The sequence below is a fragment of the Pseudoliparis swirei genome, chromosome 1 (assembly GCF_029220125.1).
Source record: "Pseudoliparis swirei isolate HS2019 ecotype Mariana Trench chromosome 1, NWPU_hadal_v1, whole genome shotgun sequence".
NCBI classification, from domain to species: Eukaryota; Metazoa; Chordata; class Actinopteri; order Perciformes; family Liparidae; genus Pseudoliparis; species Pseudoliparis swirei.
The window spans coordinates 14,047,159-14,072,133 of NC_079388.1; the positions used below are offsets into that span (position 1 = coordinate 14,047,159).

A 24,975-nucleotide genomic window follows, 5' to 3' on the forward strand; every position below is an offset into this window, starting at 1 on the left:
AATATTTGCGAGATGACTTCACATTATTCTTCATTAATTTCCTCCCCTGCCCACACTTTCATACATCAGAATTACTCCACAAAAATGCTGCAAGCTTTACGGCCTTCATGGAAAAACTCTGTGATTTAGAACAGAGAAGTGGGTTTTCTTCCAGGGGCTATGGCTTCTGTCATCATCACGTGGACTATTATATCCCAACCCCCTCCAGTCAAACCCTCAACATCAGCCCTTGGGTGTTTGTCATGGCAGGTCCATAAGTCAAGATGGGAGACGGTGACATCCCTGGGGGCCCGAATGCTTTAAGCACTTCCATTGCTGAAATGGCAAAGGATGTTCCTCGTCCATTAATGCATTACTATCTACTGCGCACACTGGCCCACAGTAGAAGTGAATGAACACACTTAAGTGTGAACAAACCATGTGTGCGCACACATACACACTGAGAGCAAGTAGCCATGCCATCCATCACACCATCCATTCCGGTATTCCTTCCAATCTCGATTCATACCCTCTCATTCCTGGCTGCTAGGACGAAGGATAATGGAGAATGTATGAAGATCATCTCCTGTGAGATGACCTTTGACCCCATTAAGTCTTCTTAAGCCTGTTCCTCAATGTGTCCCCCTCTCTTTAGGAAAAGGGAACATTAGTATACCCCTTGTCAAAAGAAGAATGTCTTACAAAGACTTACAACAACAAAAAAGAAGCTTATGCTGCAAAATATAGAGATTATTAATTTCTTAGCACTTTATACCAAACAGTTTTCTATAAGGAAGTCTTCTTGATGTTCAAGAGCTGATTTATTATTATGTATTGTGACTCTTAAGTTATAAGACAAGTTGAAGGAGGAACTAAGTCCCTGAAGTAGATCAGAAGTAATAAAGTAAGGTTAGGTAAAGGCCAAGAAAAAGGAGTATTAAAGACAGAGATAAAGTCTTTGAGCTACAGAGGAAAATGTGTAAATGACAGTTGGAGAGACAAACCTATTTTAATACAGTTGATCTACCATCCCTATCTGGAATGTATTGGACAGCTGTGAAGATGCAGCTCAGGGAGAAAATAGGTCATCAATCGGAAGATGCTACACTCTGCAGCATCTAACGCAGACTCAGTTCCCAACGTAGGAAAGCAGGAAACACGAAAGACGACATGACCATACATTGACTCACATGCTGGTGGGAGTTAACTCGGTTTCACTACAGACTGGATGTTTGCCTTCAACTCTTGCTAGGTATTTATGATCTGACTGCACATCACTCTAATTTCTTCCCTCTTTCCATTCCTTTTCCTGGGCTTCTTCCTTTTCTCACGTCTTCCAGCTGTGCATTTGGAAGTGACATTGCAAGATCGATCCCAACGCACAGGTAGGGGCATTAGCTCAATAAGCAGTTTCTGCCTTGTCAAGCAGCAATTCAATCAATGCCCCCTGTTCCTTACACATGGGCTGAACAAAGGCTGGCAACTCCCATCACTTCTGGTTAGAGAAGCTCAGGAATGCAGAAATCAGCTCTCCTTAAGGTCCAAGAAATAGATCAAATCCTCTGGTTGAGATTGCGCATGTGTGAGTGGGTCTGTATCTGCAGTTCACAACTTCTCTCAAAAGATGTACTACTTCTGTCAACTGTTCTTCCTGCCTTTGTTGTCCCTTTGCATCCCATATTGGCTCATTACAGCCACCTATAGATCAGTGAATTAATGTGACACCATTGAACACAAAGGGTATCCCATCACCCATCTGCACATACCGAATGTCCTGTTGCTTGTGCATGAGACAAGCACAATGGGGAGCCTCGCATATACAAACTGCTCCATAGTGGCTATGAGGGCCATACTGCCAAAGGTTACCCTTTAAATGCTGACAGAACAAAGCTCATGGTGTTAAAAAGATCATGGAGCGATCTGTGAGTCTGGCATCAATCTTGAAATAGCTGATTGAAATTGGGAAGTATTTCAAATTGATGTCGATTTCATTTTATATATTGATGAATTAAATCATATGCCCAACACCTCATTGTTACCTTCGCATTGAAAATGCAGAAGGTTATGTTTTGATCGCCGTGTATTTATTTATTTGTAAGCGTGTTATTCGCATAACAAAAAAAGTTTTAAACCGAATCGCATGAAATTTGGTGGGATGATTGATTATTATCCGGGGACCATTTGATTAGATTTTGGGATTGATCGGGTCAAAGGTCAAGGTCATGAAAAGGTCAACATCTTCTTAAATCGCATGAAATTTGGTAGGATGATTGGTTATTATCCGGGGACCATTTGATTAGATTTTGGGATCAATCGGGTCAAAGGTCAAGGTCATGGATAGGTCAAAATCTTCTTTTTACCATAGCACGGTCAATTTGTATCCAATTGGCATGCAACTAATGCCAACATGTTCATAATTCAATGCCCAATCTTGTGATATGTGAAGGTATGCGCTCTACCGAGTGCCCATTCTAGTTGTCATTGTGTCTGTCCCTATTTAATCTCCTATTGAGCTGTATGTAGTGCAAGGTTTTTGAGACTATACAAGTGAGAGCTTATCAAAATGTCTGTGTTGGGATCCCTTTAGCACTACTTTCCAGTAATGCTCAATTTCTAAAATATTTTAAGGTAGTGGAAAGAAACACTTAGTCCAACCATTTTAGATTTAGTTACACAGGGGTTGCCCCCCATCAAAGCTGCTGAGTGTAAACACATGAGTGTCTTTCTATGTCTGTAAAGGTGAGTGTACTCACCGGAGTGTACTGCATATCGCTGCCTGAATGGTTTGGGGTGTGAGATGGAGCTTCTGATTTAGAACTAAGCTGCACATAAAGCTTCTCTAACTTGACAACAGGAGAACTTCTAGAGGGAGGAAAAGGGTTTGAACCTCGGTACACAAACAATCAGACACACACACATAAACATGCATATAAAAACAGACTGGAATGAACTCTAGATATCCTCATTTACCAAACACGCAACAGCAGGTGCAGTAAAAGGGCCAGTTGCTGTGTGGGAGGCACTGAGGTGTGAAAGAGCTCATACAGAATTTATGACTGCCGACAATGTCTGCAAAACGGAATAATGTGCCATTCAGTAGCCATTCACTATATATGAGACTAATCTAAGAGGGATCAGGGAGCATGAGAAAGGAAGCCAGAAGAAAGATGAGAGACAGGGCTGGCTGGGGCTGCTGGGAAGAGAGATCAACACATCTGTGTACAGCCTTGATTCTTGCTGGCTTGAAACATCCAAGTCCCTGTGGCTTTTTGGGCTTATCTCTCCACTGACATGGCCACACCTGCAAGCTCAAGTACACAGGTGCATCCAGGCACGTTTATCCAAAATCAAGAAGATTATATGTGAACACAAACTGCTCTGCTTTGCTTAATCGCCGGAAGTTTATCGCAGGGTCAGCCCATGGCTTGAAATCCTTCGTCTTGAAGGTACACAGATGCAGTCAACTCTGCAATACAATATCACAATGAAATATAAAGGAAGAAAACAAATAAATGTAATGGAACAAAGGTAATTTAAATGTATAAAAGTAATGGTATCATATTTTCTATAGGAGAGAAAAAAATGGATAATTTAATTTTTTGCCATAGTGTTACATTACAGCTTTTATTTTGAAATGAACATGTGTGGATTATTCCTTAGCACTCATGCTCTGTGAAAGGGAACACCCAAACCAAAATGAATGCCAATCCAACCAGAAATTCTCAGCCTATTGTTCAACACCAAATCACGACCAACATCTTCATCCTTAGGTTCTTCTGTTTGGGGGGGAAAAAAACAAAACACCTTCTACCGCGCTCTTGTTTTCCTGCATTTTGTTTTGCCTCTTCCCTCAGCCAATCCTCTCTTCCCCGCTCTGCAGGTTGCCTTGGAAACAGTAAAGGCTCACCAGAGAGGACTTTGTGGAAGGGGACGTGTTGATGCGTAAACATGCAGGTTTGTGAAAGCGCACCTCTTCTCTTAGAATGACGTAAACCTGTAAATACTCCCACATAGTGCAGTTGACCATGTCCACCCACTGTTCGCAGGTGTATTCATTCATTTCATACGTCACTAACTAGGATAATGAGCTCAAGCCGTTATCATATACATACAAGACTAAGTAACCTCTGACAATCACGGACAACTTTTCAGGTCAAATGCCAATTCAGACTGAAATCTCATTAAAGGCGTCTCACTTGTCAATTCAGTTCACTTATCGGACTGGTGCAGAGAATAGAGTGCCAGTGGCTTGATGGGATGATAAATCAATATCTTTATTTAACCTTGGCTTTTCCACTAAATTTCTACGGTCCACTCACTTTCTTGATCTCTCTCTTCCCTGTCACCGACTCCAGTGCAAGCCTTGGCAAGAAAATCCGAGGTTCCCCACAAGCTGAGATGAGTTCCTCTCATCAATCACAAAATATACATTTAGGGGAAGTAAACATGCTCTTGTTTTCTTTCGTAAAACAAACGGAATGTTAGACACTAGATTAAATGTTATAAATTGACTACAATTAGCAGAACTATATAAACATTCAGACTCCCTCATGTGGCTCAAAGGTTTACTGCCGATCTAAATGTTAGATCAAAGACCAAGGAAGAAATTCTGCAAACAGATTTATTATAAAGACCCAAATGAATTCTCCTGCGTCCCGCCTGTGTTCCTGACCCAGTCTTTGGTAATGACTGCTGAACAGTACTGCATATATATGTATATATACACACACACACACACACATATACACACATATATATATATATATACATACATATACACATATATATATATATATATACATACAACACAATTGTCAAATGTGAGACAACTTGGATGCTGGTGTGGCCTTTACTTCTACTCCTCTCTCACTAACATGTCTATGACATGTAGCTACAGTGCAAGTTGGTTTGCTTTTCCATTTTCACGCTTTTCTACTTTTACCATGGCCAGCGGCTTTCAATCAAACACCAACTCTGTCGCGCCCCTCCACCGGTGAGACCAAAAGGAGCATTTTCCGATATTTCTCAAACGACTAAATGTGATTTCAGTTGGACTTTAACTGACCTCTATAAAAGATTGTGTATTTGCTTTTATTGGCTCCGATTGGCTGAGTGCTCTGGACCAAAGATCTGGTAAAGAAAAGAACCTCTTCACTGCATCTATAAGCTGCTGATTCATGACCAATATAAATGTAGAAATCACACAGATGATGTAAGAAAATGGCGCACATTCTGATAAAGGAGATGGACACTCATACACACTCATACAGTCAATGTTTTCCTCTATCCTTCATGTTTCCTTTTCATGTAAGGATCTTAACCCTTGTGTTGCCTTAGGGTCATTTTGACCCGAATCAATATTACACCCTCCCCCCGCCTTTGGGTCATTTTGACCCGATTCAATGTTTCACCCTCCTGTTACCTTTATATTTACTAACATATTTTACCCTTTGGGTTCAATTTGACACCAGCAATTAAAACCTCCAGAAAATTATTAGAATTAATATTGTTTTCCAAGTTTAAGTGTGAGGCACTTTATGTTTGTTTGTTGACTACCGAAAGAACACCGACATTAAACATTGAATGGGGTCAAATTAATCCTAAGGCGGGGGGAGGGTGTAATATTGATTCGGGTCAAAATGACCCTAAGGCAACACAAGGGTTAAGGAAATAGGGGTGGGTAATATATTAGATATTCACTGTTTGTATTGCAGCACATTCCAGATGGGATGTAGTAAATAACTCTGGCAAACATTGAGTAAAATTGTTCACATTGAGCTCTAAAGATTCTCTTTACAGCGTTTCAATTCTCTCATGTTCTTCTACGGGCCTATTCGGTTTACGACATGTATAGATTCAAGACCCGTCAACACCTCCACCCACTGTACAAAAGCAAAGTCAACATAACCTTGTCCTGAGCAGAGAGCAGCAGCACGTTGAGCTGTCGCACGTCAAGGTAGACCAGCCAATAGACCGCGGCCCGGCTGCAGCTCTGAGTCGCCTAGTTAACTGAACAGATGTTCGTGGACGAATATGCAGGTGTGTGCTGACCAGCGACATAAAGGAAGCACAGAGAAGCTAAGAGTTCCACAGACACACACACACACACACAGTGTGTGACTTTATCCTCTGCTCAGGACGCCAGTGCTCCACTTTATCTCCATATCGTAAATATGCATACTATTTTAATGCTCCATATTTTGTGATGACTTTACATGACAATGCATCACCTCAGCGTGTCAGAGTGAGACCTCCAATTTAAAAGACCATTTACACAAAATGATAGCAGGCCACCACAGAGTGTCACTTTGACAATAACAGGACATTCTGATGTGGCATTTCAAAATGAAAGCCCTCTAAAATGTCATACACCAGCTGTTTTCCCTCTAAATGCAGATTAGTTCACTGGAATGATCACACTGAACATACATTAAAAGGTTAATGTAATCAGTTGTGTAATTTTCGAGGAAACATCAAGATATACTGCAACTTGGCCTTAACAATAGAAATATTATTTATAAGCCATATTGTATTGCCCAGTTTGAAAAGAACACAAAAAAAAAAGATTAAATACATTATTCAGACCCACCAAACTCAAAATGAACAGTGCTGGAAATGTACACATTCAATTATGAAAAGAAATCTCCTGCTGCAGATAGAACCAGTGGAATTTGGAGGTGATCCAAGTAAAGCAGATAACCATGAGAGCGGTACACAACTATGCATTAAGAGTATTGAGGAAACACCCCCACTCTCATCTTTCACAAAAGATGCCAATTTTACTCCCCGCCCACTCCGACAATGATCGTTCGCCCACAAATATCCACCAGCTCCTCCCTTTTACGGAACGCCTCAGCAGTGTTTTGCCTCATTACGCTGAATTTCAACTGTGAATTAAGGCCACGAATAGAGCACATAGCAATGCCAAATGATGGGTAAGAGACAAACACAAAACAAACAGGTGTGCCTTCACGTTACGCTTCAGTGACGCCGAGTTGGCACCGTGAGCTTGAGCAAGAGCTTGTCAGGCACACATGGAGGCAGGCAGTGAGACACACACATCAACACAAGGGTAAACACAAATCAGCTAAAGGCCCAGTTTCTGTGTAACTTGTGGAGATATTTGTCTCCTTCCAAGCAGTCTGAGCAGCACGGTTCATTCCTCCATGGTCCCTTCCGGTCGTCTCTCCTCTTCCGAGTAAATCAACCTTAAGTGTCCCGGGCTGTTACTCGGCTGTCGGTGCCACAACAGTGGAAATACACAGCGAACATTCTCTAAAAGTAAAGAAGAAGTAGAACACACACAAGTTGACCCATGCGATTGTGTGGAGGTAATAATAGTATGCAGTGCTTGTGCTCTGTGTTTGGCCAATGTTTCCTGGCTAATATTCAGAGAAGCACTGATCGGCCATGCCCGGTGACCAGACGATTAGTTTCATATTTCTGATGTTTTTGCTGCACATGTTTTATGAGGCATACAGAGAAGCAGAGACAGTAACGTCAGCGGAAGAAAAACCTTCAAAACATTTGGAACAACTTACTTATTTGAACACTTATATTAATTAATTACCATGGATGCTGCCCAGAATAATCGCAGGGACCGGCTTGTCTGCCAACTGAGATCCAGCTTATCACTGAGCTAACGGCTAACAACATTGGGCGTTACATTGACTTGAATAATGACGTTTACTCGAAGATAAAACACAACACTATCGTGATGTGCTACAACTGAATCATGTAAAACATGTTTTTTTTAAATCTTAAATAGGCTATGTGGCAAACCCAAGTTTATAATATGTACACTACCGTTCAAAAGTTTGGGGTCACCCAGACAATTTTGTGTCTTCCATGAAAAATCACACTTTTATTTATCAAATGAATATAAAATGTAGTCAAGACATTGACGAGGTTAGAAATAATGATTAATATTTGAAGTATTAATTTTGTTCTACAAACTTCAAGCTCAAAGGAAGGCCAGTTGTATCGCTTATATCACCAGCATAACTGTTTTCAGCTGTGCTAGCATAATTGCACGGTTTTCTAATCAGACATTAGTCTTCTAAGGCGATTAGCAAACACAATGTACCATCAGAACACTGGAGTGATAGTTGATGGAAATGGGCCTCTATACACCTATGGAGATATTTCATTAGAAACCAGATGTTTCCACCTAGAAGAGTCATTTACCACATTAACAATGTAGAGAGTGTATTTTTGATTAATTTAATGTTATCTTTATTGAAAAAACTGTGCTTTTCTTTGAAAAATAAAGACATTTCTAAGTGACCCCAAACTTTTGAACAGTAGTGTATATGTTTTGTTCAGGAAGATTATGTGGTGATTCCCATCCCGACTACAAATACTTTTTGAAAAGATTCAGAATTACATTAAATTTGATTTAGCTGACACTTATCCAAAGCGATTTACAATCATAAACTGTTGACACAGCTACAGGGAGCAATTCAGGGTTAAGTGTCTTGCTCAAGGACACATCGACCAGGGCTAGCACAGCCGGGGATCGAACCGCCGACCATCCGATTGAAAGACGGACCCGCTAATCCACAGCAGCCCATATTCAGCACTGCAGTTCATCACAGTACAGACGGATTTACTCACAATCCGATACAGAACAATCAGCAATCCTATACCCAGTGACCATGACTTCAATCGTATATGTATATTAACAAAATTGGTAATTAAATTGCACATTGACAGATTAAAATGTCATTAAAAAAAAGACTGAGTCAACAAAGACTTACAGATACAATTTACCATAGACCTTAAACATGACCTTTATCATTTAGGTGGCTAACAAGTGAATACCCAACGGTCGATAAGGTCTGAATGAGATGAGTGGAGGCATCTGGCCTAAGGAATCGCTGCATATTAGAGCAGCCTAGTAAACAGAGAAGTGATTAAAGATAGCAGCCAAGAGGGAGATGCATGGTTGATATCAATTAAAGCAATGGAAAATAATGCAATGTTAACTGTTCATAACTGTTACAGGGTAAATTAATCATGGATGATAACATAACATGCATCCAAAGCAATCATATTGATGTATTAGAGTACACTACTGCTTCATGATAAATGTAGGTTTATTAAAGTTGCCTATACTTGAGACATCAGTAAATACACTTTAGGCTGTTAAAAGCTGAAAACCAATCACACTAATAGGGGAGAAGCAGTTGGCGGGGGGGGGGGGAGACACAAATACCTGACACAAAAGATAGGACGGCCAATACACTCTTTCTTAATAACTTTTAACGACAACGGCTGAACATTTTCATGGATCAATATGCGCAAGAGAGGAGAAATATGCCAAAAAATCCCACACTGTAACAAACAATAGATGAGAACTCTGATATGATAACGCCGGGAATTTGTTGCGCATCAAGATAGTAACAGCATACCCGCAGGGCCCCGCTGCCACCCACCCGCCAAGTGTCTCTGTCACAGCGAGCTAACGCGAAACCCCCACTCAGCGATCAAGACAGATACCTCCTTGAATAGTGTTACACTCCCTCTCCCTCTCTCCCTGTCTGTGATGAGTGACTGAACATGACATTAAAACATGACAATGCCATCACAACTCACCTTCCTTGCACCCTCAAGGGCTCCTTTCCCTGTCAGTCTGACCTTCAATTACCAATGCTTAAGTGGACACTAATTTGCTGCAGCTTTTATCATATTGCTTACACGTCGTACATACTCTTGCATCGACTCTTGGCAGTGAAGAAGACAAAGCACATAAGTCACAGGGCTTTCCATCAGGCATTACAAAGCACCCTACTTTGTGCTGCTTGCATGTTGTAAAAAAAAGCTCCTTATACAAAAGCAGATTCATCACCTCGGTCTCAAGTGGGGATATATATTTGCATGTACTGTACAAGCGGACTCATACGCAAATTTAGAAGCAAGTTCCTCCCTCGTCCCAGCTCAGAAACGATGACACCCTAATCCGAGGACAATATGGGCACTTATCCACACAAAACAGGGATTGTATGAAGAGACAAACGTGGGAGAGAAAGAGTCAGCACGCTAACAAGCAGGCTAATCCTGATGAGAGATAGAGGCTGGGAGAGAGGGAGAAAAAGTATGATTAGGGAGGGCAAGACAGATGGAGCTAAACGTAAGTATGAGAATGGAAGTATGGAGAAGAAGTAAAGTTCACAGATGAATGGTCAACAAGAAGAGACAATTACTTGTTGTTCAACTCAGAGTACATATGCAACAGCTGATCAAGCCAAGCAATGTCAATGGCCTTTTCAAAATCAAAGGCTGCTGGCTAAAACTGCTGATTCCCCACCTATAACTGGACATACGGGTGTGTTACCTGAATGCCAGATTAATGACAGCACACCAGGCCAAATTGCCTCCTAAATCACTTCATTAACCGATAAATGACAAGCAAAGTATCATTTAAAAGTTATGTCTATATATTAAATGAACAATCCGGCAGAGTGCTCCCTCTCCATAAAAGCACACCGGGGCAACTATACATCACTTCCAGCTAACTTCACAGAGAACAATAAGCTATCACCTGTCTGGTTTAACAGAACCTGGTCTCGCTCAGCTACGTTAGCATACAAAAAGAAAAAGGAGAACACTAAAAGATTAAATAATTATGAAACTAACTGTCAAACTAGTTAAAGACGAGTCATAGCTCCCTTTATTCTTAATAAAGTTGGTGTGCACATCGTACATAGAACTGACGAATATAATTCATCCAAATACCGCCCGGTGAAAAGGGACCACAGCTGCGAAAAAAGGAAAACCATCACCCGCTCGCTGCTGAGGGTTAATAACTAAGGGTGGAATTAATTACGCTAAATCAAAGTGTACGATCCAGAGGACTGAACAGATGACATTCACAAGAGGCCAAACAAAGCACTTAATTACAAACTTTCATAAAGTGGCATAATTAGCGTGCAAGACTGGTACACATAAACAGTGGAGGAATATCAACATTGGCAACCTTTTGAAGAAGTCACACGGAACAGGTAAAGGGGAGGACGTGTTCCGGGAGACATTTCGTGCGGTCAAAACCCATTAACGAAGTGTGAGTGTCAGAGCAGAAGTGAGAGCAGTTTGGTTTCCGAGCGCTTTTTCGGAAAGATGAGCTTACTGGCTAAAAAATGCATGACTTTGGAGAGGATGAGCGCTGTGCATGAGCAGCTGTGGAGCAACTGTGCCATGTTGCTTGAGTTCCTCTGTTCTACTTTTTAGAGGAAGATTCCCTCATAGCTTAATCCATCACCTCACAGCTGTGAGTCATCCTGGTCTGTCTTTCCCTCACACTTCATAAGCATTATCTCTATTTCTATTTTTCCTGATCTCATATTCCATACACTGCATCTTTCCATCTGCATCTCTGTGTCTAACCCCTCTCCGCCAGCTGACGTCTCTTTTCCTGCGTCTCCTCCTTCTCTTCCTCACCATCTCCCTCTCTCTGTGTTAGGATGCAGTGAGGGTAGGCCCTGCCAGTGTGCAGTCTGTCAGTGTGGCAACAGGAGGGAGGACAGAGATCCTTTCACAGAAGCCAAAATAAAGACAGGCGTGAGAGAAGCACCTCAGTGTCCACTCTTCCTGACTGCAAAACAGACAATGTTGTATGTTCGTGTATTTTAGAAATGCGCACAAACACACACACACACACTGTCAAAACATAGCTCCCACTGCCCTATTATTCGCCTCAGTCTGTCTGTCACGTTGTGCCATTGTCACACTGCTCACACCTTAGCTGCTTCTCCTCAGCGGGACAGACTCCCTGTGCTGCAATCCACTAACATGTGTTCAGCCTGTTACAAAGTCACACATGCTCTCAAACAGGCAAACACACACACACACACACACACACACACACACACACACACACACACACACACAGTCGCTGCTCTGGAGCACTTTGTCAATCATCCTCATATCACAGGGTCAGATTTCCAAGGAGACTGCATGTTTTCAATCCGACAGCAGTTGCTCAATCAAAATTCTTATCATGGATTGATTTTATGGGCTGCTTTGTTTTGGACACCAGAGAAACAGCAAATATGCAAAGCTTTAGGGGAGTAGGGTATCCTGCACATCGATGTTACTTGGGCGGGCTGCCTCGGTAAATTCATTGTCATCACCCCCATCACGATATTTTATTCATTTAAAACCCTGGATTTTCCTGTTCTATTCTGCTGAGGTAGAAGACGAGACATAAATAGCAATGAAGAAGATTGCAATTAAAAAAACAAACCAGTTTGGATCCAGATTCAGGCGGAGTGATATACTGCATATGAAGGTTAGCAACTGAAACTGGCTGCACTCCCATGAACAACACCACTGCGCACCAATACATGGAGAAAAACAGCTTCAACATTACTTTTAATTATATATAGTAAAGATAAATATTTATTTTTAAAAAAGCCTAATTTACATCTCAGCTTTGCCAGTACCGGGCCTACACAGCCTACGCCTGGCAAACAGCCTCTATTTGTGTTCAGTTCATTGTTCCTTTTGTACATTGGGTCATCCCTAGTGAGAAATGCATATGCAGTCGCCCACGCAGACAGCGATATCGTGGCGGTATAGATGGACACATGAACACACACGACTTGCGCTGCTCGAAGGCACTGCAGTGCAAACAAACCCACCCAAAGCCACGGGTTCACAGGGAAGCTTGACCTTTATGTGCATGCTCCACTGCACAGCGGCTGAATCATGCTACGTTTGAGTGTGCTGTCCTTTGTCCACTTGTGTGAATGTGTGCGCTTGAATGTCTTCGGTGCAGATGTGTGTGTGTGTGTGTGTGTGTGTGTGTGTGTGTGTGTGTGTGTGTGTGTGTGTGTGTGTGTGTGTGTGTGTGCAAATATGGTGTGGCAGTGTTGTTTTCCACTTCTGGAGAGCAAAACAATAACTTGGTCTGACCGCAGACCAGACCACGTCTTGCTGCCCATTCACCCAGAAAACAAATAGAGGGCACGATGGAATGATGGTAGAAACCAAAAAGAATGAGCAGAGCAGATATGCCTGGCAATGGGAACTGTCAAGATGCTAATTAGATAAATTAAATATGAAAATAATCCAAAAAAGCATACAATATTAACATAATGTGACGCAAGGAAAGAGACTGCTATAAGGATTTACAAAACTAATGTATTCTTAAGAGTTAGTGTTTAATAATTATTCAATTTAATTCAATTCAGTTTATTTTGTATAGCTCGATATCACAAATTAAAAATGTTCCTCAAAGGGCTTTACAATCTGTATCTATGGAGAATACAGGATTCAGAGTGATAAAGCCAGAAAACTGTATTGTTTTCAAATAGTCATCTCAAATGAATGGGGGAAAAAAGGCATTTCACTAATTTAGTGGCAAAGATGAAACACAAGGCTTAAAAAAACCAAATGGACTCTGAGTAAATTGCACAAAAGCCATCGATAGGATATATCGGAATATTGATGCTAAGTGTTTGTTTGTGAAAGTCAGTGTGCATGCCAGACATAGTATGTGAGTTTATGTAAAAGTGTGTGTGAGCAGAAACAATCTTCATTAGGCTGACGGAGAACTGCAGCACAACAATCAGCCATTAATTCAGCGTTTAACGGTCAGACACGCTGGCGGACCATTCCCATGCCAGACTCTAATAACAGCCACAATCTGCCACAGCGGAAGCTCTGCTTACCAGACAGCCCACATTTTCAAGAAAATGTGTATTTATTAAATAAAATGACAGCCATAATAGCTGGACTTCCATTCAACATTAACGAAGTTCAGGCTTTTGAACACGACTCTATTAAGAAGCACTTGTTCCGGACTTCTTACTATCTCTGTGCTTACAGAGTCTCTGCCTGTCACTGTGACATTCTCCATGGAGTGAAGCATCAGCGCGTAAACAAATACATCCAATAAGAAAACCATTTGTTGCTATAGGAACAGGTGCAGATTTATGTAGGCACTATAATGGACCTGCATTCTCGAGGACAACATTAAAAAGGCTATTGTGATGGCAAGTGTGTAATTAACAGTCCCAACATCAACACTAGGGTTTTGAAGCTAATATGTCAAAATTTGCATTTGTGATAAACTGTGCAAACAATTACAGAAACTGCAGTAACACAAGTTAAACAAAGTTGTACAGAAGCTGGTGTTTTATAGAGAACCATTGCAACATGCAGAGAAGGCTCCCGGATGAACCCGGATAAAACCTGTACTGATGCAGGGAGAATATGCAAACTCCACACAGAGGAGCAGGTCAGCCCGGGCTTCCAGGCCACAAAATAAAAGGAAAAATCGAAAGGATAATCTTCCAATTTGTTCATGGTATCCATTAACTTCTCTACGTTGAGTCATTCCTGAAAAAGTGGAATTAATAATACAATGTTTGTTTTGGGACAATGCAAATAATACTTATGTCCTTTGGTTATACCTTTCAAACTCAGCATTATTAGAGGATGGATGAAGTACCTACAAATATGTCAGTAAGAGAGAGAAACTGGCTTGCATGTAGAGGCATCAGCCTCTATGTCTTCACAGCCGAGTAGATTGCATGTGAATTATGCACACATCAAATAAAATGCATCATAACCTTCGCAGCCCGGAGATCAAGGTGTTAAATCGTACAGAATTACAGTAACAAATAGGCAACGATATCAAGCATGTCTCTAAAATACACATTATGTTCCTGCTGATTACTTTAATACAGTCAAGGTTTGAACTTAAGATATCCACTAAGCTGAGCTGTTTTACCAGAGAGTGGTTTCTTTACGAAGGAGCCTGTTCAACAGCCCATCTTCAGTCTGAAAGAAGGGTCTGCAAGATACTCACACAATGGAGAGTGAGCAGACAGCAATGTTTGAGCTGAAAATGATATCAGAGCTTGGTCAGAGATAGCTTTTAAACATATGCATTCTATTATCGATGATATTCCACTGATATTCTACAGTATCTATTCAGTATCATAACAAACTCCATGCCTAATGTGGCTGCCAGCAGTTTCAAACCATGTTGACAATTACACCGTACGTGGCCTTCCCCGGTCCCTGACCTTCTGTCAGAGCACTCATACCATGAAGCATGTTCAGAACATATATTTACCGTGAATAATGTTCCTTAACTGTGGAAAACTACTTCTTTTGATTTATTTAAGTTTCATAAAATAGGCGCAGCTCTGTACACAGAAATTCCTGCCCTAAACAGTAATAAAGATTTTTTTTAAATTACATGTAATACTCTAAAGTTTCAAATATCATGTCAACTTGTATACAATTATTCTCCATTCAAGACAAACTCAACATCCAGCGCTTATGAGATATTTAAGGCAAATTGAAGCTAAAGGTTTGTTTTCAAATGCTAGCAACAGTATTGTATTGTATTTTTAATATGTTACAGTTAGAGAGTGTTAACGTCTGATGAAATTAAACCATCATTTCAAATTGTTTCTAAAACTGTCATATTATTTAGTAAGAATATTGGTACTCGGTTTCACCAAGCACTCAAGTGTATGTACTTGAAATTGGTCTGAAGAAAAGTGGTATTGGGCATCCCTAATTAATAGATAATAGTGTAATCTAAGTATTACATAAAGCTGTGTAACATTCAACATTAACCACACACAAGGTTACTGGTTTTAAGATGTCATGTCAACTAAAATAATTATTATCATACACAAGATTTGCATAAGGCTTTTCAAGAACTCAAAGTTGCTTTCCAAGAACTACACAGCGTCAGTCAGACACACAAGGCAACGCATTCGTCTCTTAGTTCTGCAACTTCCCAATTACTCCAGCAAGTATATATATACATCTTAAATATGTAACTGTAAACTTCCATGTATAGTAAATAAGAAGAAAGTCCAACATTCTATGTTCGTCCACACTTACAAATATAACATTACACAACCGTATGTTCATGTGAATTTATTTGCGCTGAACCTGTGATTATGTTTAGACATAACTTTTATTTTAGAAGTGACAGCAAGAAGCTGCAGTTGTATCGAGAAAATTAATAATTATAAATTAATGCTTATCGATAAAGCAAGAGCTCATAACAGCTAGAGATACAGTAAATAAGTAAAAACATGGGACAATGGAGCAATGCGTCCTTTCTATGCACACTGTATAATGAAGTGACTTATTGTTTAAAGCAAAAAGGGACACACAAGTGTGTGTACAATTTAAAAAGACATTAGCAGCTGAACTGAACCTTGTTGACTTGTGGTCCATTCATGTGTTTCCATATGTGACAGGGATGCTCATAATATTTTGTGTTATTCATTTTCTTCTTGCACAAGGATGGCTTGTTCATGCTGGAGGCTATTAACTTAATAATGAATGTGGTCTGTTGCTTGTATCCAAACAGTAATCTCTAAATAGCAGACTGCATTGCCAATATTGTGAGAGGGCATCATACATCAATAGAGAAAAGACAGGAATATAATATTGCTACTGAATGATGCGGAATATCTAATCAAAACCATTCAAACAATCCATGTAAATTGCTCTTTGACAAACAATTACTGTTGTGCATCACTCCTAATCAAAGCCAATTTTTCCAGAGCGAATAGCGAACAACATCCAAGGAAAGTATCCCGCCGAAGCTCAGCAGGTTATAAAAGCCCCACCACCCCTCAATTCAAATTACAGTTGCAAAGACAAACAGGGCTGTTGTGTAGCCCTAAGTAAAATGTCTATTAGTGCCTGTGGAGGGAAAATAGAACATTATGGTTGTAGGATTTGATACATGTCTAAACTTGTCTATCGTCTTTGTTATCACACTTCCATTTGGCCAACTCCCCGACTTAAGGGGACGAGCCTCATTTTTCAATTAGGCACTAGACTCTCTCATTGCTTCACTGCTTTCTCATCACCCTCATCTACTCTGCCCCCACCTGCCTCTCTTATGCTAATAGGAAGGAGGAAAGAGAGAGGAGGGGCAGGGGTGGTCGAGGGGGAGTAGATAGAGACGCTATTGTAGATCCGCTCTGATGGATGCAGAAGGAGAAGGCTGTGTTTCTGGAAGGACTCCCTCTGCTTCTCCTTTACTCACTTTCTGATTGCTTATTATGACCATGTGTGACACCAAGCCCTTCATAAATCCATCGATTGACACATTTACAATTTATTTCGATTTTACGTTTTAAATTCCTTCTTTATTACGCAACACTACCAATAGGTTACCCAAATATATTCATAATTCAGATCATAGGGAGTATTGTATCCAATGGTGGGAATAAGAAAACAAGAAAAACTGGTAAATAAAAATAAAGAATACGACATTACTATGTGAATTATTATGTGCAGGCCATTTTGTCCTATCTTAGACACCTGCAGGGACTTAATGCTGAGGAGGCAGGCTTTGTCAGTCGAGCGGTAGGGCTGGCTGTGTTTTTTGTTTTGTTGGGCTGACCCAGTTAGTAGGCACATAGAATCTGCAACTAAGACACCGACGGAAGAGAAACATCATGGTGCTTTCACATTCAAGAGAGGGAGAAAGAACAATAGCATTAGGAGAGAGGCAAAAAGATATGGGGGCCATGCAGGTTGAGAGTCGCAGTCGAGCAGACAAAAAGGGAGAAGACTAGTAAGAAAGGAGAGGAAAAAAGAGGGAGAGAAAACAGGCTAAGGTGGAGCACAAGGAATACAGAGATGAGAGTGCTCTTCTCTTTCCAGTAGATATTTTCAGAGGGTTTACACATTTTTCTAATTCCCTTTGCCTCCATGAGCATCCTTCTCCATAGCTACAGATTAAGCATGCATATAGAGTTTGCAAATAGATTAAGATAAAGAATAGAAAAGACAGGATCAAGGAGTCTGGTTGTTGCCATGGCGATGAGAGGGTAGAGATTCCAGAGTGGTCTCAGCCATTACGCAGTGTGTTGGGGAGATGGACTGTGCAGCACTTAGGCTTATTGCAGTGTGGGCTGAACAGATATCTAATATAGACGAGCTGGTCTCGCACCAAAATGGTGGAGGGTAAGCACAGTCCAAATAAAAAGAGGCTGAAGAAGCCTGAGGTCTTACTGACAAAAGCTGTGCTGAGGAAAGCCAATCAAGCGAAGAATAAAAGACACTTATCCTATTTGACAAAATGTGAAGACAACCAGTGAGTAAAAAGCCTCACAAGCATACCCAGTGACGTACTAAGGCACACAAACAAACTGTACCACAACAGCGAAGTACAACCACTCTATTAATACAAGACTAAGAACATTGGCTCGGGAGTGGGTCAGATGTAATGAGCAACGGCAGCTAAAGATAGGACACTAGTTATATTATTTATCATAAGCAGAATCCAAAAGCAGTGAGGTCCAAATTGAGAAACAGTCTTTTGTTATAGTGTTTGCATATTTGATTTCACATAAAATAAATACTCCACCCACAAAATGACTATTTGCATGTAAATTACCCAATTGTAACATGATAAAACACTTGTTCTTGCTGAATGGGTAATTAGGGTCCGGGTGTCACAACAGCAAAACTATAGCAACGACTGGATACATGAGACTAAGATTATACTGTACAAGCTGTGTGGGAGTGCACACATTTTTGATTGAGTTTGGCTGTTAAACCCGGACCTCATTTACATCAATCATTGAAGGATTTACTCCATTTTTGGATTCTCTGTTCACCTTGGAAGAAAATCAAACATGTTCCTCAACAATTCAAGGTAACCCTCAGTGAGTAATACATGCTCATTGTGTGGGTAAAGTATTTCTTTAATATTAAACGTTAATCCTCGATCCGCTTTATCATAAACATTGAAAGCAGCAGTTTGATTTGTGCGAGTGAAACAACACTATTCCAAAAGTACATTTCAATTGTAACATGTATGCGTGTGTATGAGATATTTTCGTAGTCTTTTAGTATGGATCCCACGCACTGTTTTTAAATGAGAAACCCAGAATGTCCCCTGAACAACATATGTACAGCATATGTAAACCGACTAATTCTAGTGTGTGACATTTGTATAATTTAATTCCAAAAAGATGCAAAATGAGGTTCAAGAACCTGCAAAATGAAAATCGTGCTGCTTATTTCTGTCACACTTTCACTGGAACCATGACTACTGGCGACATGACACAGCTGCACCACATCTGTGACACAACCAATCTGCATTTGGGGAAATTCCCACCTCCACACTGCTGGCATTCTTCACTTTAAAATATATTATTCACAAGTATACTTCCCCTGAAGTAAACATATTACGCTCCATTTACCATAACCATTTTGTGTGGGGAGAAAGGAACCATTCCTAACAATGGAGATTATTTGCACCAAATAGCTTAAAAAATATCAAAGTATCAACAAAGATGCAGACACATGAAGTCAGTTGACAGGCTGGTTCTGGATTAACTTGGTCCATCCAGGTCAGTGGCTAGAGGCTACAGTCTGGATGAGCTACCGGCATGCAGTACTCTGGGTACTCATGTCAAATAATATTTGCATATGTTCTTATGAACTTAATGTTCAGGCTCAACATCGCAAATGTTTAGTCAACATAGGTGGATAACTATTGTTAGTTCACTTGTCATTTACTACTGACTTCTAGTTATGGCATTTTGACATTATATAACCACAGTTATGGCAAACAGTTCATTTCTAGTCACCCCTATGGGTGTCCATCCCATTTCACTCCTGTAGAAAGGGTGACTTGTGCAGAGAGAAAGAAAAGGAAAAATACTTGTTTATTTATGAGCATCTTTGGCTCAAATTAAGTGCAACAACGTAGACAAATGCCGATTGTGGGGGTTAATACAAGACAATGTCAGTTTCAACTTAAGCACACTTTAAAATTGCCGCCCTGAGAAACTTTTTGAGATGATACACAAAGGAATCTCTGATTATGCATAATCTTTGGATGTTGCTTGCTCTCAAACTTGTCTTCCTCTGACCTTTGTGCACTATTTCTAACTGTGAACTAATCAAATCGAAGCAGAACATTGGCTCACTGCTGTACTTTCACTGACTTCAAACCCAGCAGCACAAAACAGTGTGTCAGCTTCTGCAACATCTCCCTGGCGTTGCTCAACTTCCTAGGAAGTATAATATCGTAAATGTTATTTGAAATATCCCCATTGTCATTGAGGCTGCCAACATAAAACAATAAAAGGTATATTCTGGAAACAAAGCACATTTTACAATTTAAATTTGACTTTAAATCTAAATGCATCCCTAAATGTCTCTGACGTCATAGAAAAAGGCTTTAGGGGTGTATTTGTTTTCCTTTGGGCAGCATAAAATATACACAGAACAAATTGTTTTGTTTACCGAGGCTGTTCTTACCATTCAGTCGATTTTAAGCCTTATGTTGATTTCAATCATTAACAAGATAAAATATGTCCAACCAATAGCCATAGGGTCAAGATTCATTATCTCTGGCGTTTGTGCAAGGAACCCCGAGTGGGACTTCAGTGACACAGAGTAGTAGAAAAACCCATGTGTGGCAAGAGAAAATTGCCAAAGAGGTTCAAAGGGAAAGCAGAATTAAATATAAAAAAAGAATAAAGGGAAGTAGAAAAGGGATGCATTTTCAGCTCACTAGAAGAATACATAATGTGACGCATGTGCATACTCAGTTCAATGTATTAGATGTGAGCTGTGGGTGGTCTTCCATCCATTTAGTTACATTGAGTAATTGCTACTATAACTCTAACTCACCAATTAGCATGTACTCAAACCGACAGGGCAGCACCACATGTCCGCACCATGGAGCCTCTTAGGTCATTGCAGTTGGTTTCAATGGTGTCATGTGAAGTGGGTGACAGGTAATTATGGCTTTGCACTCATTTCCCCCGGTGCTCAACAGGCACGATATCCCCGAAACGGTCTCTATGATGCCAAAGTCACTGCAAAAGTAAATTATTTTAAATTGTTCACTTGATGTATGTGTGTATGCATGAATGTATAACTACATGAAGCAAAAACAAGTTGTATCCTAAAGTCGTACGAGTTTTCAATCAACAAAACATGATAATTTGCAGTGTTATTTAATGCAGTTACTTGCGTTTTAAAGGTTTTTGCAAACACATTTGAAGCAAGAGGCAGTGACATCATCCAAGGTCAGGAGCTAGACGAGTATGACAGGTGTGTTTCCACCAGTGAGAAAGAAAAGGCACGATGCCCCAATTGCCTCCGAGTGGAGTTGACAAACAGTCTCTTTGCTCTTTTGTCTGTGGTTTTATCTAGTCACGCAATGTGGTCTCGGGCCTCCCGAGTCGCTTGATGTGGCGTCATCGAGCCACATCCACGATATCTCAAAAAGACTGACACACTCCTGTCAGGTAATTAGCCTAATTAGTCACTCCCTTGTATCTCCTTCCCCTCCCTAAGCTCGTCTTTCCTCCTGCGTGGGTTTGATGCGTGCCGTCATTAATATCATCACGCCATGGGTCATAAAGCATTCCATGTCACCGTGATAAAAGTCCCAGTCCTGGCATGGGAAGGGAGTAACGATAACCTAGCTGGATATAATGGCTTTCAATTAAATTGTCTGAATTAGTTCAGTGCACACTAGCTACTTTTAAACTGCAACATGAGTCATGTGTACACGCTCTCCTCCTCACTTTGTTTTCTGCCATTTGTGGCTGAAAATGTATCGGCATAAATGACTGACATGAGTGCAATGAAGAAATCAATTGAAGCAAATTTGACAGTCTCAGAAGAGGGTTGGCATTTTTGACAAGTAATTTGAGATTGAGCTCAAATTCATCACGTCTAGATTTTAGCGGTATGAAAATGTGTCACAACATGATCATTTGGCCCCAGAGTAAACAACACGGCGGGAGCGTTACCTTCATAGACAGCTTTGAATCCCTGCCCGCTGACGGCGTAGTCGGACAGCAGCCACAGTGTGAGCCTGGAGCCTGTACTCACGATGGGGGAAGGCAGCTGGAATCCCGATAACCTGGGAACAAATGGACAGAAGGACAATAACTGTCAGACAAAAAAAAAAAAAGAAGAAGAGCCAATCAACAGCAGAGCTGTTTGCAAGGTCAGGTATGAAGCCCATGTCCATCAAGCCAGCTGTTCCCTTCAGCATTCAAGGATAACTTTTTGTATAAGGAGGCTGTGAATCATCCACAAATTATTAAAATGCCAAGACCTCAACGGTACAGAAAAGCGTAACAGATTTGTATCCATCAGCAACAGTAACTTCAATCATGTGTCCGCAGTAAATTAGAAACACAGCAGCCAGTGTGGGAATGAACAAACAGTTCAACAGATAAATAACACACATTTTAGAGTAAACAACCATATCTAAAAGTATGGTTAGTACTTTAGAGATGTTGATGATATTTGTTTTCTATTTATACCTCTGATGTATCAGTCTCAAGGTATCTTATGTATTTAATGTTCTTTTCACATTGGATGTCATAAAGACGTTTCACCATCAGTCTAACACAATTCTGAAAACTCGCATGTTTATGAGGGAAATTTTACTTTGTGGGTTTCAATTTTCCACTTGACTTAATACAACTTTTAATCAATAAAGTAATTTATCAACTGTTACTTATATGGACCAGTATTTATCAAACATCTAAGAGCATATTAAGATGTATACCATGTATTTAAACCTACTTTTAGCTAGGGTACAAATAGTTTTGCAACTTCCTTAAATTATTATTTTTATTATAATATTTAAGATAAATCAGAGCCTGTGAAGAGTTCCCAAAAGGTGCACAATGATGGGAGAAACATGTATACATATACCTGAAGGTTTGGAGATAAAACAAATTAGATTGTTTGCTTAAAATAACAATATTTTCCAAAGACCATTGTTGTTCAAAAAGTGCTGAATTGTAAATGTAACAAATGACAGAAAATGAAAGTAAAATAAACCTGTGTATGCAATGTGATGGTTCTCTTGGATTATTACTTACAGGTGAAGAGGACATATGTAAATGTAATCCATACCACAATATCACCACATATTGGATATGCATGCATAATCTTTGATGTTAATGCCAAGTGGCTCAGGTGCAAATAGGACACAGACCAATCTATGACTGCAGACCAAAGGCAGCACAAACACCGTGTCATTGTGCCAAGGCAGATGCACATTTAATAGGATTTATAACAAAGAAAACACAAAAATACAACCAACAAGTACAAGATTGTTTGACAAATGTACTGCGACTGTCTAAAGGCAAATACAACATGATGTGTGTAATTATGTATTACCTGGAATATATAGGACCATAAACCAAGTTAAATAACTAGGCTGAGGGTTTTAAAAGTAAAACAAATAACATAAATAACTATGAAGTGATTGCATGAGGCGGTACCATTCCTAGTACTAATAAAACTTTCTACATCAATTTGACTTATTTGGAGGTGCTGGGTTTAAGCCTTATGAGGATTTTGTGTAATGATGCTCTTACCCGGTACGAAGAAAACGGGCAAAAAACATAATTTCAACCTAAATGTAGCATGAAGCTTAACTTTATTTAGCAGTACAGTGGGACATGCCAGGGGCATTTGGGTATCTATATATCTATATATGTATATTTATATATATATATATGACTATATATAAATATATATATAATCATTCGTTGCCAGTTACCACAGGTTGATTCATCTGTGCATAGACACACATGTGTGTCCAGGCTATAGTCTTCTGATTTACTGATTTTAATAAAGGATAAAGTTGTCACCTCACCTTTATCTAATCCTTAAAATTTGCCACTTTAATTTTCGTTTTATGTTCCCACATTCACTCCCTCACTGCATGTGTATCCCAATTTCACAATCTATTACATCCTTCACTTTTATCTCTCTGTGTTAGGAGAGGCCTCAGTGTTTCACTTAATCCTTAAGTACCACAGTGGAGGTGGGGAAAATATCAAAACACCAGGACAGGATGGAGGAATTGATGAATTAAACCAAAAAGGGAAGCAGACTTCAATATATGTATATATATATATATATATAGTAAGAGATCATTTCACCGCTCTGCCAGTGGGATCCCAGCTAAACTATGGGACACATGTTCATGCAAATAGCCCCTTCGCTGACCACAAATTGAGTTGGAAGGCAGCCATCTTGGTTCAGCAGCGCACTGCAGGGAAGAGGGGATTGCTAGAGGGTATGATGGAGGGGCTGAAAGTGCGGAGAGGGGGGGGGGGGTGTCCACAAACTGGGAGGGATTCTTGCCGCATCCACATCATGATACGGGCCTGAATAATTTTTTCCAGGCTAAGAGAACACAAAGTGGATCCTGTCATAAGACACACAGAAACCGGCTTCACATGTGAATGGAGATTAAATATTGCAATGTGATATGAGCTGTGGCAATCTGAGGCGTGCAGGCGGTATTGTGAAAAAGCCAGCTGGGGGATTGCCTGTTATCAAGGGAAAGATGGGAGATATGATTGCGACAGAGCGATACAATAGAATGGATTTGCAGCACAGGTGTCTGGAGTGGTAAATTGATGGTGGGAGGGCGAAAGAGAGTGATGGACAGAAGGGGATAAAAAGAGAGAGGTAGAAAAATTCAGAAGAGTAGCATGTTATGGGAGATCATTGGCTGTTGTTGCTACTGTGTGGAAAACTGCATAATCCTATAGATGAGGGCCTCTGAGAAGATGAATAGGTGTCGGTGTGCATGGCTGCATCCACAATGGGCAGTGTATGTGTGTGTAAGTGTCTGCATACGCATGGGGAGAGCATAGGTCTATTAAGAGGGCTTTCCACCTGACTGGCCTCTGCATCATCTCGATGAAGAACCTCTGCTTCCAATTATCTCACCACAACACGTGGGACCGAGCGAGGGAGAGACAGACAGAGAGGGACACAGAGCAGATGGGCAGAAAGATGACTGTACAGCAAAAGAGTGGACGTATTGTTCATGAGGGGATGGCGGTGCGGAAGAGCAGGGTGAGGGAGGGTGGAATATATGAAAAGTAGGGAGGTGCTCCAACCATGAGCAGATGACTGCAGATGAGTCACAGCGAGCAACCCCTTCATTAGGCTCTGCAGCTATAGGGTGTCACGCTCACACACTCA

At 40.5% G+C, this 24,975-nt stretch overlaps 1 protein-coding gene across 1 annotated transcript in view; it reads right to left on the reverse strand.

The window, feature by feature from the left end:
- Positions 1 to 24,975, reverse strand: part of csmd2 (CUB and Sushi multiple domains 2) — a 208,905-nt gene that overhangs the window by 153,881 nt on the left and 30,049 nt on the right. Inside the window, exon 3 of the mRNA XM_056417277.1 lies at positions 21,759 to 21,871. Within this exon, the coding sequence (XP_056273252.1) occupies positions 21,759 to 21,871 (113 nt within the window). The remainder of the gene's footprint in view (positions 1 to 21,758; positions 21,872 to 24,975) is intronic.